This window comes from Hemitrygon akajei, chromosome 11 (assembly GCF_048418815.1).
Source record: "Hemitrygon akajei chromosome 11, sHemAka1.3, whole genome shotgun sequence".
Classification (NCBI taxonomy): Eukaryota; Metazoa; Chordata; class Chondrichthyes; order Myliobatiformes; family Dasyatidae; genus Hemitrygon; species Hemitrygon akajei.
In genome coordinates this window covers 70,980,831-71,002,061 of record NC_133134.1, presented here as the reverse complement: position 1 = coordinate 71,002,061, position 21,231 = coordinate 70,980,831, and the positions used below count along the sequence as shown (strand labels likewise).

The 21,231-nt window shown below is 41.4% G+C and overlaps 1 protein-coding gene across 5 annotated transcripts in view; it reads right to left on the bottom strand.

Moving 5' to 3' along the window:
* Positions 1–21,231, bottom strand: part of lcmt1 (leucine carboxyl methyltransferase 1) — a 128,689-nt gene that overhangs the window by 60,055 nt on the left and 47,403 nt on the right. For all 5 annotated transcript variants that reach the window (XM_073061077.1, XM_073061079.1, XM_073061078.1 and 2 more), the window contains exons 5-7: positions 11,159–11,235; positions 8,026–8,087; positions 6,373–6,475 (exon numbers count right to left, since the gene is read on the bottom strand). In XM_073061077.1, coding sequence (XP_072917178.1) covers positions 6,373–6,475; positions 8,026–8,087; positions 11,159–11,235 — 242 coding nt within the window. The remainder of the gene's footprint in view (positions 1–6,372; positions 6,476–8,025; positions 8,088–11,158; positions 11,236–21,231) is intronic.

Below are 21,231 nucleotides of genomic sequence, written 5' to 3'. Positions count from 1 at the left end.
AGGGTCTCGGCCTGAAACGTCGACAGTGCTTCTCCTTATAGATGCTGCCTGGCCTACTGTGTTCCACCAGCAATTTGTGTGTGTTGTTTGAATTTCCAGCATCTGCAGATTTCCTCGTGTTTGCTGAGAAAGTGAAGGGATGGGTTAGCAACTTTGCTGATGACACAAAGGTTGGGTGTGTTGTTGATAGTGTGGAGGGCTGTCAGAGGTTACAGCGGGACATTGATAGGATGCAAAACTGGGCTGAGTTGTGACAGATGGAGTTCAACCCAGATAAGTGTGAAGTGGTTCATTTTGGTAGGCCAAATATGCTGGCAGAATATAGCATTGATGGTAAGACTCTTGGCAGTGTCAAGAACCAGAGGGATCTTGGGGTCCGAGTCCACAGAACACTCAAAGCTGCTATGCAGGTTGACTCTGTGGTTAAGAAGGCATAACAGTGCATTGGCCTTCATCTATTGTGGGATTGAGTTTAAGAGCTGAGAGGTAATTTTGCAGCTATATCGGACCCTGGTCAGACCCCATTTGGAGTACTGTGCTCAGTTCTGGTCACCTCACTACAGGAAGGACATGGAAACCATAGAAAGGGTGCAGAGGGGATTTACAAGGATGTTTCCTGGATTGGGGAGCATGCCTTATGAGAAAAGGTTGAGTGAACTTGGCCTTTTCTCCTTAGAGCGGCGGAGGATGAGAGGTGACTTGATAGAGGTGTATAAGATGATGAGAGGTATTGATCATGTGGATAGTCAGAGGCTTTTTCCCAGGGCTGAAATGGCTAACACAAGAGGACATATTTTTAAGGTGCTTGGAAGTAGGTACAGAGGAGATGTCAGGGGTAATATTTTTTTTTTAAATAAACGCAGAGAGTGGTGGGTGCATGAGAATGGGCTGCCAGCAGTGGTGGTGGAGGTGGAAACGTTAGGGTCTTTGAAGAGACTCCTGGATGGATAGATGGAGCTTAGAAAAATAGAGGGCTACGGGTCAGCCTAGATAGTTCTATGGTAAGGACAAGTTTGGCACAGTTTTGTGAGCCGAAGGGCCTGTATTGTGCTGTAGGTTTTCTATGTTTCTATGTCTATCCATGTCACAATGAGGCCACACTCAAGTTGGAGGAAAACACCTTATATTCTATCTGGGTAGCTTCAAACCTGATGGAATGAACTTCGATTTTTCAAACTTCTGGCAATGTCCTCCCCTTCACCATTCCCCGTCCCCTTTTCCCTCTCTCACCTTGTCTCCATGCCTGCCCATCACCTTCCTCTGCTGCTTCTCCCCACTTTTATTTCTTCCATGGCCTTCTGTCGTCTACTGTTAAATTCTCCCATCTCCAGCCTTGTATCTCTTTCACCAATTAACTTCCCAGTAATTCACTCCTCCACCTCCTGGTTTTACCTATCATCTTGTGTTTCTCCTCCCCCCCTTCCACTTTTTTAACTTTACTCATCTTTTTCTCCAGTCCTGCTGAAGGGTCTCGACCCAAAATGTTGGCTGTATGCTGCCTGGCCTGCTAAGTTCCTCCAGCATTTTGTGTGTGTTGCTGTGTCTGTATCTGTGGGTATGTTCTGCATTTCACAACTATGTCCATATTCTCACTGTTACTGCTCCCACTGACTCATCAATCAGAGACCCTTATTTAGAGTATCGCAATTTCACCTTGGTTTTTACCCCATCAGAAATACCCACCCTGCCCCAATTTCGCACTCTCTTTTCACCTTAACAGACTTTTTCAATTTCATTCCCAGTACTGAGAAAGTGGTTAAACAAACTTTTGATCTCTGCATTTCCATTTTGTGCCCTAACTAATGAAGGTAATATACCATGACAACACGAGTGAATCTGCAGATGCTGGAAATAAATAAAAACACAAAATGCTGGCAGAGCTCAGCAGGCCAGACAGCATCTATGGGAGGAGGTAGTGACAATGTTTTGGGCCGAAACCTGAAACGTCTCCTGATGAAGGGTTTCGGCCCGAAACATCGTCACTACCTCCTCCCATAGATGCTGTCTGGCCTGCTGAGCTCTGCCAGCATTTTGTGGTTTTTTTTGGTAATATACCATGAACCTGCTTCATTACTTTATTCACCCCTACTGATACTTTTAGGGATTTATCAACTTGTACACAATGGCCTAGGGACTAATGTTCCTCAATTCCCCCTATGCCCTTACCATTCACTGTATATATGCTGCCCTCAGTCCTTATTAGATTCACAAGGTACATTGCTTTATACTTATCACAATTAAAAACCATCTGCTATTGCTCCACTGAATTTAGCATCTAATCACTATTGTTCTGCAGCCTAAGACTACTTTCTTCATTATTGACAGTATCACCAATTACCATGGTATCTGTAACTTTACTATTCATAGCTTCTGCATTCAGATCAAGATCGTTAAAGTGTATGATAAATGACAACTCTGGCCACTGACCTCTAATCACAAAAACAATCCTCCAGCATCATCCTCTGTCTCTTATTATCAAACCAACTTTGGATTCAATTTGTCCACTTACTTTGAATGCTTTGGGTTCCAACCTTTTCACAATGGTCAAAGATATTATTAAAGTCCATGTAAACCATATCAATAGCAACCTCATCCATATATTTTTAACATCTTCAAAAAACTTAATTAATTAGCTGGACAGGTTCTCCCAACAACAAAGACATGCTGATTAATCACTTCTTTCCATTTGTAGATTAATCCTCTGAAACATCTTCAATAACTTTCCATCCACTGTCATACCGGCCTTTAATTAACAGGCTTATCCCTGCTGCCATTTTAGAATTCAGGTACCACACTGGCTGCCCTCCAGTGATCCAGCAACTCATAAGCAGCTAGCAAACATGCAAATTCCTCTGACTGAGGCTCAGCAGTTTGTTTTTCCCCTTGGTTCCCATAGAAGCCTCGGGTATATTTCACCAGGACCCGGGGACTTATCCACCTTCTTCATGCCCACTAAGATATTAAAAATCTCTTTTGTAATCTTAACATGCTCTAGAAAACATCCTGTCTTTAGATACTTCAGACATTTCAGCGGCCTTCTTTGCTCTCCCAATTTCTTAGTATCCAAATGTTCAGTTTTGGAACGACAAGATTGGTTTCATTTCTACTTCATTGGAAGAGGGATGGTGTTGCACAATGGAAAGAAGTATCCTGGAGTAAGGATGGAACTTCTTCTGCACAAATACCAAACATGATGACCACACCCACCAACTTAATCGCTGTCTGAAATGTAAACTGTTTATTCCCTTTCTTGATTCTGTGAAATATCCATAACAAAATCTACATTCTTCAGAACTCAACCTTTAAAATAGAAATGTTGCACAGCCTGGGGTATAAGCCGACCCCTTTTGAAGAGGTTTTTGATTTAACCAGAAACGATCACAAGATCTCATATGCCAGTACACAGCTTTGCCGGATCCGGACCCTGGAAATTTTGTGAACTAGCACCTGCTAAGAAAACAGGCCTACACATAGTAGAGCGTTATAGGTGAATGCTTAATAAATAAATCAGGGAGAGAAATTTTGGATTAGGTTTCCAATGGAAAAGAATCCTCTGAAATGTAACCCCCGTGAAACCATTTAGCGCCCATAGTAATCTCGTTAAAACATAACACGGGGTGGCAGGATCAGTACGTGTACTCAGTATTGAGTTTGCGACCACCATGTACAAAAGATTAAAACAAATGCGATATGACGCTGGCTCCAAGCTGAAGGTTGTTGATTTTGCTAAAGGAACGAATAATTCTGCAGCTGCTAAGAAGTTTAGTGTAAACGAGAGAGAGTGAGAGAGTGGCAAAACGCAGAGGACACGCTGAGGGAAATGCCAAAGACGAAATATGCAAACTGCAGGAAACGTCAGCGGCCAGAGCTGGAAGAAAAAGTTTTAGAGTGGGTGAATCACCAGCGATCGTCTGGATACGTTGTTACCAGAGAAATGATTCGAGTTCAAGCGTTGAAATGGGACGAAAAACACCGTGAGGTCAGCGAAAATTTCAAAGCTACACAAAGTTGGTGCACCTGATTTATAAATAGATGTGATCTTGTGTTTGATTGCTCAGAAAATTCCCACGGGGTGTTGTTTATGTTTAAGAACGCTACTGGATAGATGAAGCAGATTGCTTGAAGTGGATTAAAGAGGTGTGGCATTGACGTCCCGAAGGTGTCAGGAAGGAAAAGTTGCTACTTGTCTGGGACATGTTCAAAGCACACTTGTCAGGTGAGACAAAAGCAGCATTGAAAGCTGAAAATACGGACATTTCAGTCATCCCCGGTGGTTTGATGTCCGTGCTTCAGCCACTAGATGTGAGTTTAGACAAAGAATTCATGCATCGACAGCGGAACCAATTTGACTCAAAAACAGCCAATTAACAGGAGCTGCCTTCCGTGTATTCGTTTTTCCAAAGTTGGCACCCTCTGTATAAGCCGACCCTCTAATTTTAGGACCAAAATTTAGGGCCAAATTCTTGGCTTATACACCGGAATTTACGTTCGTTTTACAGTACCTGGAAGTTGGTACGAGGGGATGTCCAAGGTAAGTTTTTCCACACAAAGTGGTGGGTTCATGGAATGCACTGCCAGAAGGTAGTAGAGGCGATTATAATAGGGTCTTTTAAGAGACTTTTAGATAGGTACATAGAGCTTAGAAAAATAGAGGGCTATGCGGTAGTGAAATTTCAGTCAACTTCTAGAGTAGGTTACATGGCTGGCACAATATTTTGAGTCTCAACACCGAACCTTGTGGAACACCTCTGTAGTCTCTGGCAGCCAACCAGAAAAGGATCCTTTTATTCTCACTCACTGCCTCCTACCAATCAGCCAATGTTCTAAGCTTGCCAGTAACTTTCCTGAAATGTCATGGGCTCTTAACTTGGTAAGCAGCGTCATGTGTGGCACTTTGTCAAAGGCCTTCTAAAAGTCCTTATATACAATATCCACTGCATCCCCTTTATCTATCCTACTTGTAATCTCCTCAAATAATTTTCCCTTAAGGAAACTATGCTGACTTCGTTCTATCTTGTCCTGTGTCACCAAGTACTCCATAACCTCTCCTTAACAACTGACTCCAACATCTTCCCAATCACTGAGGTCCAGCTAACCGGTCTATAATTTCCTTTCTGCTGCCTTCCTACTTTCTTAAAGAGTGGAGTGATATTTGCAATTTTCCAGTCCTCTGGCACCATGCCAGAGTCCAATGGTTTTTTTGAATGATCATTACGAATGCCTCCACAATATTTACTGCTACCTCTTTCAAAACCCAAGGGTGCAGTTCATCTGGTCTGGGTGACAACTTTTTCACCCAGAAAGTTGTGGATCTATGGAATGCTCTGCCTCAGAAGGCAGTGGAGGCCAATTCTCTGGATGCTTTCAAGAAAGAGTCAGATAGAGCTCTTAAAGATAGCGGAGTCAAGGGATATGGGGAGAAGGCAGGAATAGGGTACTGATTGTGGATGATCAGCCATGATCACATTGAATGGCGGTGCTGGCTCAAAGGGCCGAATGGCCTACTCCTGCGTCTATTGACTTAAGTACCCTTAGATCTTTCAGCTTTTTGAGCACTTTCTCCTTTGTCATAGTACTCACTTCTCTATCCTCACACCCTTCAACATCAGACACACTGCTCGTGTCTTCCACAGTGAAGACTGATGCAAAATATTAATTTCTTTCATCAGCCATCTCCTTGTCCTCCTTTACTACTTCTCCGGCCTCATTTTCTAGTGATCCTATATCCACTCCCATCTCTCTCTTATTTTTCACTTACTCGAAGAAGCTTTTACTATCAGATTTGATATTGTTTGCTAGCTTGCTTTCATATTTCATCTTTTCCCTCATAATGATTCTTTTAGTTGCTCTCCATAGGTTTTTGAATGCTTCCCAATCCTCTACCTTACTGTTAATTTTTGCTTTGTTTTATTCCCTCTCTTTTGTTTTCACATCAGCTTTGACTTCCTTTGTCAGCCACGGTTGTACTATTTTGCTATTTGAGTATCTCTTTGTTTTTGGAATACAGCTATCCTGCACTTTCCTTTTTTTCCCCAGAAACACATGGCATGGCTGCTCTGCTGTCACCATTGCTAGCATCTCTTTCCAATTTACTTTGGCCAACTCCTCTCTCATACCACTGTTATTTCCTTTACTCCACAGAAATACTGCAACATCAGACTTTACTTTCTCCCTATCCACCATGATGTTAAAGAAGGAAGAAACAGACTTAAGTATCAAATGCCCTTCCCCTCTTCCTACTTTTCATGGTGTAAACCTATCTACAGATGCCCACAGAGGGGGAGTTGAGATCATAATGCACAGTCAAAGTTCTGTGATTTTATTGGAGTTAGTGTTGTAGCAGGATAGTGACAAGAATCAGGATGTACTTACTTTGTATCCAGACCAAATTTCTTCAATCTTTCCAACAGCGTGGGGAGGTCACGGAGATCTTGCCCAACAATGGTATAATGATCAGAGTCCATGCTGCAACCATCTGACAAGTTGTCAAAGTTAATATCTTAACTGAACATTCTTCATGATTACTACAAATGCAGTTCAAAAATATAAAAAATAATTTTAATTGCCCAACATCATTGGCAGAGATCTGAAGTTAAATAGTTTGCTGTGCTGAAACACATTGGAGAGTCTGCAACCTCTCCTATCACATCAAGCTAGACACGATGAAAAAGTAGTAACCAACGAGCATAATATATTCACGCAATATCATTTAAAAACCAAACATGCTGAAGTTGCATAACTAATCTAATTGTCCAAATTCAGGACTAGAATTGAAAAATGTAACTCCATGTTTTGTGGTATAAGATATGGCTTTCAGTAGGACTGGATCAACTGTTATGCACAATAATTTGTCCAGCTAGTTAATAAGTGCTCATGATATTATCAGAAAGATACTAGCATGGGTTGAAGATTGGCTAAGTACCAGAAGGCAAAGAGTGGGAATAAAGGGGGCCTTTTCTAGTTGGTTGCCAGTGACTGCTGGTGTTTCACAGGAGTCAGTGTTGAGACCATTTTTTTTCACTTTATACGTCAATGATTTGGATGACAGAATTGATGGCCTTGTGAACATGTTGGCAGACAACATGAAAACATGTAGAGGGTTCAAAGTGTTGAGGAAGCAAGGGAGTCTGCAGAAGGACAAGACAGATTAGGAGAATGGGCAAAGTGGCAATGGAATATAGTGTAGGAAAGTGTATAGTCGTGCATTTTGGTAGAAGGAATAAAAGATTAGTCTATTTTCTAAGCAGGGAGAAAATTCAGAATTTAGAGGTGCAAAAGGGAGTCTGTGTTCAGGATTCCTTAAAGGCTAACTTGCAGGTTCAGTCAGTGGTAAGAAAGGCAAATGCAATGTTAGCATTCATTTTGAGAGGACTACAATTTAAAGGCAAGGATATAATGCTGAGGCCTTATAAGGCATTGAACAAACCACTGGGAGGATTGAGAGCAATTTTGGGCCCCTTTTTTAAGAAAGGATGTACTGGCATTGGAGAAGGTCCAGAGGAGGTTCATAAAAATTATCCTGGCAATGAAAGGGTTCATGTATGAGGAGCATTTGATGGCTTGCACCTGTGCTCGCTGGTGTTTAGAAGAACGATGAAGGATCTCATTGAAATTTATCAAATATTGAAATGCCTGGAGTGGACATGAGGATGTTTCCTACAGGTACGACTTCAATAAAAGTATGTCAATAAAAGTGTGGTGAATTCATTGCCACGGACAACTTGTGGAGGCCAAGTCAATGGGTATATTTAAAGTGGAGATTAATAGGTTCTTGATTGGTAGGGGTATCAAAGGTTACAGGGAGAAGGCAGAAAAATGAGGTCATGAGGGATAATAAATCAGCCATGATGGAAATGGTAGAGCAGGTTCGACAGGCCAAATGGTCTAATTCCATTCTGATCTCTTATGGCCTAGTTCAGGGAACAATTGTACCCTTGGACCAAACAACAGATCATGTTAGCCATTTAAGCACCAATAATATTTGAGGGAGAGCAGACATCAAAAATATTTCTTTTTCTTTCTCACCTATCAGCAGGCTACTACTTGAATGGGTTTCTAGAATTGGCTTTAACAGTGGAGGCTTTGTTCTAGAGGAAAGAGTAAAGAGTTAAATATCATTTATTGACAATGATACAATACTTTAATCGGTTTACAGAAGAAAATATTTCAAAGGTAGATGACTCAGCCCAAAAAATATCAAAATGCCAAATTAATAATATCAACAGCATCATTCACAAAAATATCTGGAACAGCAGATACACAATTTAAGTTTCAAAACAATATCTCTCAGTTGTTTAGCAACAGTAATCCAAATCTTTGAATCTATTCAAAATTCAAGTGACATGCCCAAATGTACATACTCAAAATTAGAAAACATGCTATTTGCTATGCATATTATTCATACATATATCCTTAAACCTACCTCCTATGCAAAAATTAAATCAAATCAATATAAACATAACCTGTGTCAATCCTAACCATAGACTAACAATTATCAGAGAAACATACAAATTGCTGGAGGAACTCAGCCGGCCAGGCATCATCTATAGAAAAAGATACAGTCAACGTTTCTGGCCGAGACCCTTCAGCAGGACCTGGAGAAAAAAAGATGAGAAGTGCTGAAGGGTCTCGGCCCAAAACATCAACTGTACTTTTTCCCATAGATGCTTGGCCACAGCTTGGCCTGCTGAGTTCCTCCAGCACTTATGTGTATTGCTTGGATTTCCAGCATCTGAAAATTTTCTTGTTTGTGTCTTTAATCACTGGAGAATTATTTTTGTACATAAATACCTTTTCCCTCAAATTAAATTTCTGATTGCTCAAAGTATTATAAATTTACAAAAACATCCTTACAGTAGTTGCATTTGTCCATTCCACTGCCATTTTATTACCTTCTTTAGACAAAATTTTTAAACAAAAGAATATTAGCTACAAGCAGATTTTGCAGAGTGTACAACTCTCTAAATTGCATCAGTAGATTCTGGTTAGCTGAATTACCCAACCCATCTATTGCTATTGATTTAACATTAATTGGGAATAGTAAAAATTTAACAGCTCTCCCCAAGTCTAGCTCATCAGCAGAAGCTGTTTTGAGCTGATAGGTACTTCAGTTTATCCGATGATTATATAACTGACTTTTGCAAAATTTGAAGCAGAGTGATGATCCTCTGTAGATTTGATTTTAATATCAATTTACCACATCTGCAGTTACTGTTTTAAACCCTGACGTAGTATGTTTGAAAAGCTTTCTGGGAATAAAGGAAATAACAAATCAACACTGCAGCTCTGACCACTATCTCTCCTTAAATAATAAAGTTGCACTGGGGGTTATCAATATGATAGCTCTGCTCAAAAATAAAAGGATTTAACTAAGTTCTCCCCGTGACTACATGGGTTTCCGCTGGGTGTTTTGGTTTCCTCCCACATTCCAAAGGCATACAAGTTAGGGTTAGCAAGTGTGAGCATGCAATGTTTGCACTGGAACCATGGCAACACTCGCAGGCTGCCGCCAGCAGATTCTCAGTATAAAACCATGCATTTGCCTCGTGACAAATAAATAAAGAACACTGTGGGCTTAAGGGCCCATTCCTGTGTTGTACTATTCTATGTTCTCAGTAATTCAAAAGTTTACATTAATGTTCAGCTTCCAGACAACACAGTATGGAATTACATTATTTATTTTTCATAAGTACCTAGGGTAATTAAGAGTAGCTATAATAGATGTGCAAAAGGCATTTTGGCAAATTTTGAAAAGTTAGTAAACATTTATCTTTCAAAATGCTAAAGTGTCTACTGGTAAAAAGAAGATACAGTCAGCCCTCCTTATCCCCAGGGGATTGGTTCCGAGACCCCCCCCACCCCCCACGGATACCAAAAATCGTGGATGCTCAAGTCCCTTATTTAACCTGAAGCAGTGCGATGGTCTTTAGGAACTAACGGAACCCCGGACTTTATTTAACATGTTCAGAGCAGTGGACATTAGGACCCTGCGTAGCTCTGAATCCGTGGCGTTTCTTTTCACAAAAATAATCACGATCGCAATTGAAAATAGGGTGGAAGTAATAAAGTGATCGGAAAGAGGTGAAACACCATCAGTCATTGGAAAAGCGTTAGGCTACAGTCGGTTAATGATTGGAACAATTTTAATGGAGCATTTGAAAGGCCCTGCCTCGATGAAAGCTACAATTATTACTAAGCAACGCTTAGTAATTATTGTTTAATTATTGAAATACGTATGTTTCTTAAGTGTTTTATATGCATAGAAAGGTAAAATATGTACTATATACTAAGAAAAATGTTTGACTAACTGACGCTAAATAATACAGGATGTACCTGTTCGGATTTCAAATCCGACTTAAAGACAGACTCAGGAACAGAACTCATTCATAACCCGGGGACTGTCTGTACTTACAAGTCATTTCTAGATTTACTTACAATATCTAATACAATGTAAATGCTATGTAAATAGTTGTTATACTGTATAGTTTAGGGAATAATGACAAGAAAAAAGTCTGTACATGCTCAAACAATGAGTGCTGGAGAGAGAACTAAAACCACAAAATGCTGGCAGAACTCAACAGGCCAGACGGTATCTATGGGAGGAGGTAGTGACGACGTTACAGGTCGAAACCCTTCATCAGGAGTGAACTTCTGGGTTTTCCCGTTCCGCGGTTGGTTGAATCCGCGCATGCGGAATCCGCAGATAAGGAGGGCCGACTGTACAATGAATTAAAGAAGAAAGTAAAGATTCCCAATGATTCTTAAATTGAGATATAAATAGTTTGTCTCCCAGGCAGAATTGGTCCCAATGCACTTTTATTAAAAAATAACATCTGCTGTATTCTCAACATTTGGTACACATCTCCTTGTTCAATACAAAAGGATGATTGCCTTTATCATCAGTTGTTGATTCCTCAGTTAATTAACAGCACTGCAGCACCACCTCTAGGGAAGTGCATAATTTCAGAAAATCATGTTCATTGAAACAGGAAATCGAGTTTATGAGAAAATTTCTCATTCTCTACCTTCAGAATAAACAATCTATTACATGAATCTATGACATGTTATATTGTTATACTATGTAAATACTATATGCCCTGCTCCTGAAAAGATATAAAATTATAAATAAAGTTGTGAATTAACAATCAAATGAACTTACTTAATTAAGTGTATTTTTCTCATGACAATCATTGGAAAGTCAATTTCAAAGTATTTTTTTGGAAGGATGTTTTGATCCTGAGTTTGAAAAAAAAACAGATAAATACACATTTAACACAGGGGAAATAGTTTGAATATACATGTCAAGGAGATGATGGATTCAAGCTAAAAACACCTAACAGTCAGGCTTTCACCGAACACTTAATTTCATTGAATGAAAGATTACTGACCTGAAACATTAATTCCATAGGTTTTCAAGTATTTTCTGTTTCAGATTTCCATGGGTTTTCTTTTTTGCACTTAAGCATGTGGTTCTATTTATTTAAAGTCTTCTGATCAAGTAGGAATTGTATGAAGGACCTTCAAACCACACTGAGAAATAGTCAGTGTGGTTATTACAGGACACACAATTTAGCTACCACGTTGCCTCTATTAACAATTGTCACCACACTTCTAAAGTACTGCACTGGCACCACAATTCACTGAGTTAACCAACAGAGAAGCTAGTGCAGGAGGCAGGGCTTCAGTTTCTAGGATTATTGGGAACTCTTCTGGTGGAGGTATGATCTGTACAAAAGGGACCAATATTCTTGTGGGCAGATTTGTTGCAGGTCGTGTCAGTGGTGAGGAAGGCAAATGCAACGTTAGCAGTCATTTCAAAAGGTCTTGAATACAAGAGCAGGGATGTGATGCTGAGGCTGTATATGGCACTGTTGAGGCCTCACCTTGAGTATTGTGAACAAGTTTTGAGCTCCTCGTCTAAGAAAAGATGTGCTAGCATTGGAGAGGGTCCAGAGGCAGTTCACAAGAGTGATTCCGGGAATGAAAAGGGTTATCATATGAGGAACGTTTGATGGCTCTTGATCTGTACTTGCTGGAATTCAGAACGATGAGGGGGGATCTCATTGAAACCTTTCGAATATTAAAAGACCTAGACAGTAGATATGGAGAGGTTGTTTCCCGTGGTGGGACAGTCTAGGACAAGAGGGCACAGACTCAGAGTTTAGCCAGAGTGTGGTGAATTTGTAGAATTTGTTACCACAGGCAGCTGTGTAGGCCAGGTTGTTGGATATATTTAAGGCAGAGATCGATAGGTTCCCGATTGGACATGGTATCAAAGTTTACAGGGAGAAAGCAGGGAAATGGGGTCAAGGAGGGTAAAAAAGGATCAGCCATGATTGAATGGCGGAACACACTTGATGGTCCAAATAGCCTTATTCTGCTTCTATGTCTTATAGATGTGAATACCCCAAAATAAAAGTACTTTTTTTTGTCTTTGACTTTGCAGCTGAACATCACTAAGACAAAGGAGGTGGTGGTGGACTTCAGGAAGGTGAAAAAAACCTGAATTCTCACCACCATCAAGGGATCAGATGTGGAAGTCCTCTGAGACTACAAATACCGGGGTCCGTACAAGAAGGGACAAAGCCAACTGTACTTCGTGAGGAGGCTCCGGTCATTTAATGTCTGCAGTACTATGCTGCAGACATTCTACGACTCATTGGTGGCCAGCATTCTGTTCTATGCTGTAGTCTGCTGGGGCAGCAGGGTGAGAGCAGCTGATGCCAAGCAGCTCAACAAGCTCATCAGTAATGCTGATTCGGTTCAGGGGGTGGAACTGGATTCCCTGGTGGTTCTCTCTGAGCGAAGGATGCTGCAAAATGTATGGAGCATTATGGACAATCCCTCTCACCCCCTCCATGACAAACAGAGGGGCACCTTAAATAACAGACTGATTCCACCGAGGTTCACCACTGAACACCACAGGAAATCCTTTCTTTCTGTGGCTCAAAGACTCTACAACTCCTCCTCCTTAAGTATACAAGTATATGGTTTCATTGCACATCTGTACTTTGCACTATTACTTTATATTGCACATTTTGTATTGTGATAAACCCCTAGGTTTATCTTGCTGTGGACTGTCATTTTTAAGAGAGAGTGCTTAAGTGACATCAGCCGCCAGCTTTCTCGTTTCCTGTTTGATTCTTACTGAGAGAGCAAGGGGGCGGAATAGAGTTGTCGTGATGGGAGATTTTAATTTCCCAAATATCGATTGGCATCTCCCACGAGCAACGGGTTTAGATGGGGTGGAGTTTGTTAGGTGTGTTTCTTGACAGAATATGTAGATAAGCCTACAAGAGAGGCTGTATTTGATTTGGTATTGGGAAATGAACCTGGTCAGATGTCAGATCTCTCAGTGGGAGAGCATTTTGGAGATAGTGATCATAATTCTATCTCCTTTACAATAGCATTGGAGAGAGGTAAGATCAGACAAGTTAGAAAAGCATTTAATTGGAGTAAGGGGAATTATGAGGCTATCAGGCAGGAATTGGAGGCTTAAACTGGAAACATGTTCTTAGGGAAAAGAACGGAAGAAATGAGGCAAATATTCAGGGGTTATTTGTGTAGAGTTCTGTATAGGTATGTTTCAATGAGATAGGGAAGTTATGGTAGGGAACAGGAACACTGGTGTACAAAGGCTGTAATAAATCTAGTCAAGAAGAAAAGAAAAGCTTACAAAAGGGTCAGAGAGCTAGGTAATGTTAGAGATCTAGAAGATTGTAAGGCTACTAGGAAGGAGCTTAAGAGGGAAATTAGGAGAGCCAGAAGGGGCCTTGAGAAGGCCTTGGCAGGCAGAATTAAGGAAAACCCCAAGGCACTCTACAAGTACGTGAAGAGCAAGAGGATAAGATGAGAAAGAATAGGACCTATCAAGTGTGACAGTGGGAAAGTGTGTATAGAACCGGAGGAGATAGCAGAGGTACTTAATGAATACTTTACTTCAGTATTCACTATGGAAAAGGATCTTAGTGATTGTAGTGATGACTTGCAGCGGACTGAAAAGCTTGAGCATGTAGATATTCACAAAGAGGATGTTCTGGAACTTTTGGAAAGCATCAAGTTGGATAAGTCACCGGGACTGGACAAAATGTACCCAAGACTACTGTGGGAGGCAAGGGAGGAAACTGCTGAGCCTCTGGGAATGATCTTTGCATCATCAATGGGGACGGGAGAGGTTCCTGAGGATTAGAGGGTTGCGGATGTTCTTCCTTCATTCAAGAAAGGGAGTAGAGATAGCATAGGAAATTATAGACCAGTGAGTCTTACTTCAGTGGTTCGTGAGTTGATGGAGAAGATCCTGAGAGGCAGCATGTATGAACATTTGGAGAGGTATAATATGATTAGGATTAGTCAGCATAGCTTTGTCAAGGGCAGATCATACCTTACGAGCCTGATTGAATCTTTTGAGGATGTGATTAGACACAATGATAAAGGAAGAACAGAAAATGTAGTGTATATGGATTTCAGCAAGGCATTTGATAAGGTAGCCCATGCAAGGCTTATTGAGAAAGTAAGGAGACATGGGATCCAAGGGGACATTGCTTTGTGGATCCAGAACTGACTTGCCCACAGAAGGCAAAGTGTGGTTGTAGAACCATAGAACATTACAGCACAGAAACAGGCCTTTTGGCCCTTCTTGGCTATGCCAAACCATTTTTCTGCCTAGTCCCACTGACCTGCCCCAGGGCCATATCCCTCCAAACCCCTCTCATCCATATACCTGTCCAAGTTTTTCTTAAATGTCAAAAGCGAGCCCGCATTCACCACTTCATCTGGCAGCTCATTCCACACTCCCACCACTCTCTGCATGAAGAAGCCCCCCCCCCCAATGATCCCTTTAAACTTTTCCCCCTTCACCCTAATCCCATGACCTCTGGTTTTTTTCTCCCCTGGCCTCAGTGGAAAAAGCCTGCTTGCATTCACTCTATCTATACCCATCATAATTTTATACACCTCTATCAAATCACCCCTCATTCTCCTACACTCCAGGGAATAAAGTCCTAACCTATTCAACCTTTCTCTGTAACTCAGTTTCTCAAGTCCCGGCAATATCCTTGTAAACCTTCTCTGTACTCTTTCAACCTTATTAATATCCTTCCTGTAATTAGGTGACCAAAACTGCACACAATACTCCAAATTTGGTCTCACCAATGTCTTACACAACCTCACCATTACATTCCAACTCTTATACTCAATACTTTGATTTATAAAGGCCAATGTGCCAAAAGCTCTCTATACAACCCTATCTATTTGTGACACCACTTTTAGGGAATTATGTATCTGTACTCCCAGATCCCTCTGTTCTACTGCACTCCTCAGTGTCCTACCATTTACCTTGTATGTTCTACCTTAGTTTGACCTTCCGAAGTACAATACCTCACACTTGTCTGCATTAAACTCCATCTGCCATTTTTCTGCCCATTCCTCCCACTGGTCCAAATCCCTCTGCAAGCTTTGAAAACCTTCCTCACTGTCCACTACACCTCCAATCTTTGTACCATCAGCAAATTTGCTGATCCAATTTGCCACATTATCATCCAGATCATTGATATAGATGACAAATAACAATGGACCCAGCACTGATCCCTGTGGCACACCACTAGTCACAGGCCTCCACTCAGAGTAGCAATCCTCCACTACCACTCTCTGACTTCTTCCATTGAACCAATTTCTAATCCGATTTACTACCTCTCCATGTATACCAGGCAAATGAATCTTCCTAACTAACCTCCCATGCGGGACCTTGTTAAGGGCCTTACTGAAGTACATGTATACAACATCCACTGCCTTCCCTTCATCCACTTTCCTGGTAACTTCCTCGAAAAACTCTAATAGATTGGTTAAACATGACCTACCACGCACAAAGCCATGCTGACTGTTTCTAGTAAGTCCCTGTCTATCCAAATACTTGTAAATCCTATCTTTTAGTATACCTACTACCGATGTCAAACTTACCGGCCTATAATTTCCCGGCTTACTTTATGAGCCTTTTTTAAACAATGGAACTACATGAGCTATCCTCCAATCCTCTGGAACCTGACCTGTGGATATCGACATTTTAAATATTTCTGCCAGGGCCCCTGCAATTTCAACACTAGTCTCCCTCAAGGTCCAAGGGAATACCCTGTCAGGTCCTGGGGATTTATCTACTCTAATTTGCCTCAAGACAGCAAGCACCTCCTCCTCTTTAATCTGTATAAATTCCATGACCTCCCTACTTGTTTGCCTTGTTTCCATAGACTCCATTCCAATTTCCTTAGTAAATATAGATGCAAAAAACCCATTTAATATCTCTCCCATTTCTTTTGGTTCCATACATAGCTGAGGTAACAAAAGAAATTGATGAAGGTAGGGCAGTGGATGTGGTCTACATGGACTTTAGCAAAGCATTTGACAAGGTCCCTCATGAGAGACTCATCCAGAAAGTCATGAGGCATGGGATAAGTGGAACCTTGGCTGTTTGGATAAAAAATTGGTTTAAAGGAAGAAAGCAGAGGGTAGTTGTGGAAGGAAAGTACTCTGCCTGGAGGTTGGTGTCTAGTGGAGTGCCGCAGGAATCTGTCCTGGGACCCTGCTATTTGTGATTTTTATAAATAACCTGGATGTAGAGGCGTAAGGATGGGTGAGTAAGTTTGTAGTTGACACGAAGAGTGGAGGAGCTGTAGGTGGTCGAAGGTTACAAGAGGATATAGACAGGCTGCAGAGTTGGGCAGAAAAATGGCAGATGGAGTTCAATCCAGACAAGTGTGAGGAGATGCATTTTGGAAGGACTAACCAGAAGACTGAGTACAGGATTAATGGTCAGTTACTTAAGAGTGTGGATGAACAAAGGGACCTTGGGGATCAAATCCATACATCCCTCAAGGTCACTGCACAGGTTGATAGGGTAGTTAAGAAGGCCTATGGGATGCTAGGCTTCATTAACAGGGGGATTGAGTTCAAGAGTAGAGAGGTCATGTTGCAACTCTACAAATCTCTGGTAGGACCGCACTTAAGAGTATTATGTTCAATTCGGTCACTTCATTATAGGAAGGATGTGGAAGCTATGGAGAGGGTGCAGAGGAGATTTACCAGGATGTTGCCTGGATTGGAGAACAAGTCGTATGAAGCAAGGTTAGCAGAGCTGGGACTTTTCTCTTTGGAGTGTAGAAGAATGCGAGGGGACTTGATAGAGGTCTACAAGATTATGAGAGGCATAGATTGGGTGGATAGTCAGTACCTGTTTCCCAGGGCACCAACAGCAAACACCAGAGGGCATATGTACAAAATTAAGGGAGGGAAGTTTAGGGGAGACATCAGGGGTAAGTTTTTTTTTTTTTTAAAAACACAGAGGGTTGTGAGTGCCTGGAATGACTTACCAGGGATGGTGGTGGAGGCTAAAACATTAGGGGTATTTAAGAGCCTCTTGGACAGGCACATGGATGAAAGAACAATGGAGGGTTATGGGGTAGTGTGGGTTTAGTACTTTTTTTTTAAGGATTATATGGGTCAGCACAACATGGAGGGCTGAAGGGCCTGTACTGTGCCATAGTGTTCTATGGTTCTACCACTCTGATCTTCAAGAGGACCAATTTTATCCCTTACTACCCTTTCGCTCTTAACATACCTGTAGAAGCTCTCAGGATTATCCATCACCCTGACTGCCCAAAGCAACCGCATAAATTCTTTTAGCCCTACTGATTTCTTTCTTAAGTATTTTCTTACTCTTTTTATACTCCTCAAGCATCTTATTTCCTCCCTCTTGCCTATGCATGTTATACATCTCTCTCTTCTTCTTTATCAGAGTTCCAATATCCCTCGAGAACCAAGGTTCCTTATTCTTATTCGTTTTGCCTTTAACCCTGACAGGAACATACAGACTCTGCACTTTCAAAATTTCTCCTTTGAAGGCCTCCCACTTACCAATCACATCCTTGCCAGAGAACAACCTGTCCCAATCTACGCTTTTTAGATCCTTTCTCATTTCTTCAAACTTGGCCTTTTTCCAGTTTAGAACTTCAACCCGAGGACCAGATCTATCTTTATCCATGATCAAGTTGAAACTAATGACATTATGATCAATGGAACCAAAGTGTTCCCCTACACACACTTCCGTCACCTGCCCTAACTCATTTCCTAATAGATCTAATATTGCATCCTCCCTAGTTGGTACATCTATATATTGATTTAGAAAACTTTCCTGAACACATTTCACAAACTCTAACCCATCTAGACCTTTAACAGTATGGGAGTCCCAATCAATCTGTGGAAAATTAAAATCCCCTACAATCACAACTTTCTGTCTCCTGCAGTTGTCTGTTATCTCTCTTCAGATTTGCTCCTCCAATTCTCGCTGACTATTGGGTGATCTATAATACCACCCAATAGTCATATGTAAATGGGTCATATTCTGCATGGAGGTCAGTCACCAGTGGATTGCCTCAGGGATCTGTTCTGGGACTCTTACTCTTCATGATTTTTTATAAATGACCTGGATGAGGAAGCAGAGGAATAGGTTAGTAAGTTTGCTGATGACACAAAGGTTGGGGGTGTTGTGGATAGTGTGGAGGGCTGTCAGGGGTTACAGCAGGACATTGATAGGATGCAAAACTGGGCTGAGAAGTTGCAGATGGAGTTCAACCCAGTTAAGTGTGAAGTGATTCATTTTGGTAGGTCAAATACGATGGCAGATTATAGTATTAATTGTATGACTCTTGGCAGAGTGGAGGATCAGAGGGATCTTGGGGTCCGACGAGTCCATATGACGCTCAAAGCAATTGCACAGGTTGACTCTGTGGTTAAGAAGGTGTATGGTGTATTGGCCTTCATCAATCGTGGAATTGAATTTAGGAGCCGAGAGGTAATGTTGCAGCTATATAGGACCCTGGTCAGACCTCACTTGGAGTACTGTGCTCAGTTCTGGTTGCCTCACTATAGGAAGGATGTGGAAGCCATTGAAAGGGTGCAGAGAAGATTTACAAGGATGTTTCCTGGATTGAGGAGCATGTCTTTTGAGAATAAGTAAAGTGGAGGTTTCTGGTGACGTCATCGTCGAGAATGGCAGCTTAAGTCACTAGCTCCTCTGGAAAAACATGTATGAAGCCTCGTTAACCCATCAAATATGGTATTTTTCAAAAAATATTTGAACTGAAAAGGGGGCAAGAATGGGGAAAAAGAATGGAAATAAAAAAAGCGACACTGCGGAGCCTGCGGCCGAGAGGAGTGCAGCGAGCGGCTCTCCTACCCAACCGCGTGCTAGCAAGGCGGACTCTGGGCCTCGCTTAGGCGAAGCGGCGAAGATGATCGAAATCCTGAAAGAGATAAAGGAGTTCCAGAAAGAAATAAAGCAGCAGCTACATGATATTAAGTCAGAGCTCGCAAACGTCAATCAAAAAATAGCGGTGGCAGAGACCCGAATTGAGAAGGTGGAAGATCATGTTCAAAACGTTGAATGAATACTGAGTAAGATGATAAAAGTATTAAATCACCAAGAAGGTAAACTGCTTGACCTGGAGGGAAGATCACGGTGGAAAAATATCAGAATCTACAACGTTCCCGAAGGAGCGGAGGGCTCGTCTATGACGGAGTTTGTGGGGAAGTTGCTGCAGGACGCACTAGAGCTTCCCTCGGCTATGGAGCTGGAAATCGAGAGGACGCATAGCACGTTAGTCTACCCACAATAAGCCACGTTCAATAATAAATAAATTTCTTTGTTACAGCACCAAGGCAGAGATTCTACGAAGGGCCTGGGGTAAGAAGAGCGTGTTTTTAGATGACAAAGTAATATATTTCGACCAAGATTACAGCCCCCCCCCCACCCCCACGCGGCCCTGCAGAAACGTAAAGAATACTCTGAAGTAAAGTGAGTACTAAAGCAAAAAGAGATTAGATTTCAAACTCCGTACACTGCTAAACTTCGAGTGTTTTGTGACGACGGGACGCGGTTGTACCAGACAGTGGAAGAGGCGACTACAGACATGAAGGCCAGAGGGTTGCCCGTCAGCGTGACCAAACCGAGGGAAAGCCTGGCAGAGGAATTATCCCACTCCGTTTGGGAAATAGTACGAGAATCCAGAAGGCAGGAGACGGGAGGAGGCCGAGAGAAGTATATCAGGAAGAGACCGGGAGTTTCCCAAAGACAGTCCTCACCCCCTCCAGAAGATTTGGTTTGGCTAACTTTAAAAGTGTTGCGAAGCTAAATGAAAGCAAAAGTAGACGGTGATATACCTATCTCGAGAAATAGTTATTATAATGTGTATTTTATATTACTTAGTTGTTATTCTTTATTCACTCACTTACTCCTTTTTCCCCCACCAAAATGAGTATATGTGTGTGTGTGGGTGTGGGGTGTGTATGTATGTACACAGAGAAATCTTTTCTGTGTAATGGATTTGTTCATTGACTTTTATGAATACTGCAATGGGGGCCCTCAACTCACAAGTAGCAGGGGTTATCCCCCACAGCTAGACATTTCCTCTAGCTCAACGCAGGGTCATCTACTAGAGACATCAGCCTAGGAATCACACGTTCGTTGCCATTTTTGTTATTATTTGTGTTTCTTGGTTCTTATTTGTTCAGGGAGTAGATCGATCAAGTTTTATTCTAATTTCAATGATACATTGACAGATAAATACAGATGGCTAAGGACAAGGTAAAATTCATTTCTTTTAATGTCAGTGGGCTATTAAATCCAATCAAACGTGAGAGAATTTTATCCAAAATGAAAAAAGAACAAGCCCTTGTAGTATATTCACAGGAAACTCATTTAAGTGATAATGAGCATAGAAAACTAAAGAGAATGGGCTTCACTAATTTGTTTTTCTCCTCATATAAATCAGGACATAGGAGAGGAATTGCTATTCTTATCTCAAGTAAGCTAAATTTTGAAAAAGTATTCAAAATGGGAGATAAAGAGGGCAGATATATTCTGGTAAGGGGGAAATATAGACGGAAATTCAGTTACTCTATTGAATACATACACACCCCCGGGAGGTGATATTGGTTCCTTTCAGAAAATTACTGGTATTATGGTAACGGAAACAGAAGGTCTCCTGATATGTGAGGGAGACTTAAATTTACAATTACAACCAAACTTAGACTCTTCCAATAGAAAAACCTATGAAACAAAATCTTTACATAAGAAAGTTAATACACTTTTTGAGGATGTTGGTTTAATTGATATATGGAGGGACCTTTCCCCCAACAGAAGGGATTACACTCATTATTCTGCTCCCCATTCTGTATATACAAGAA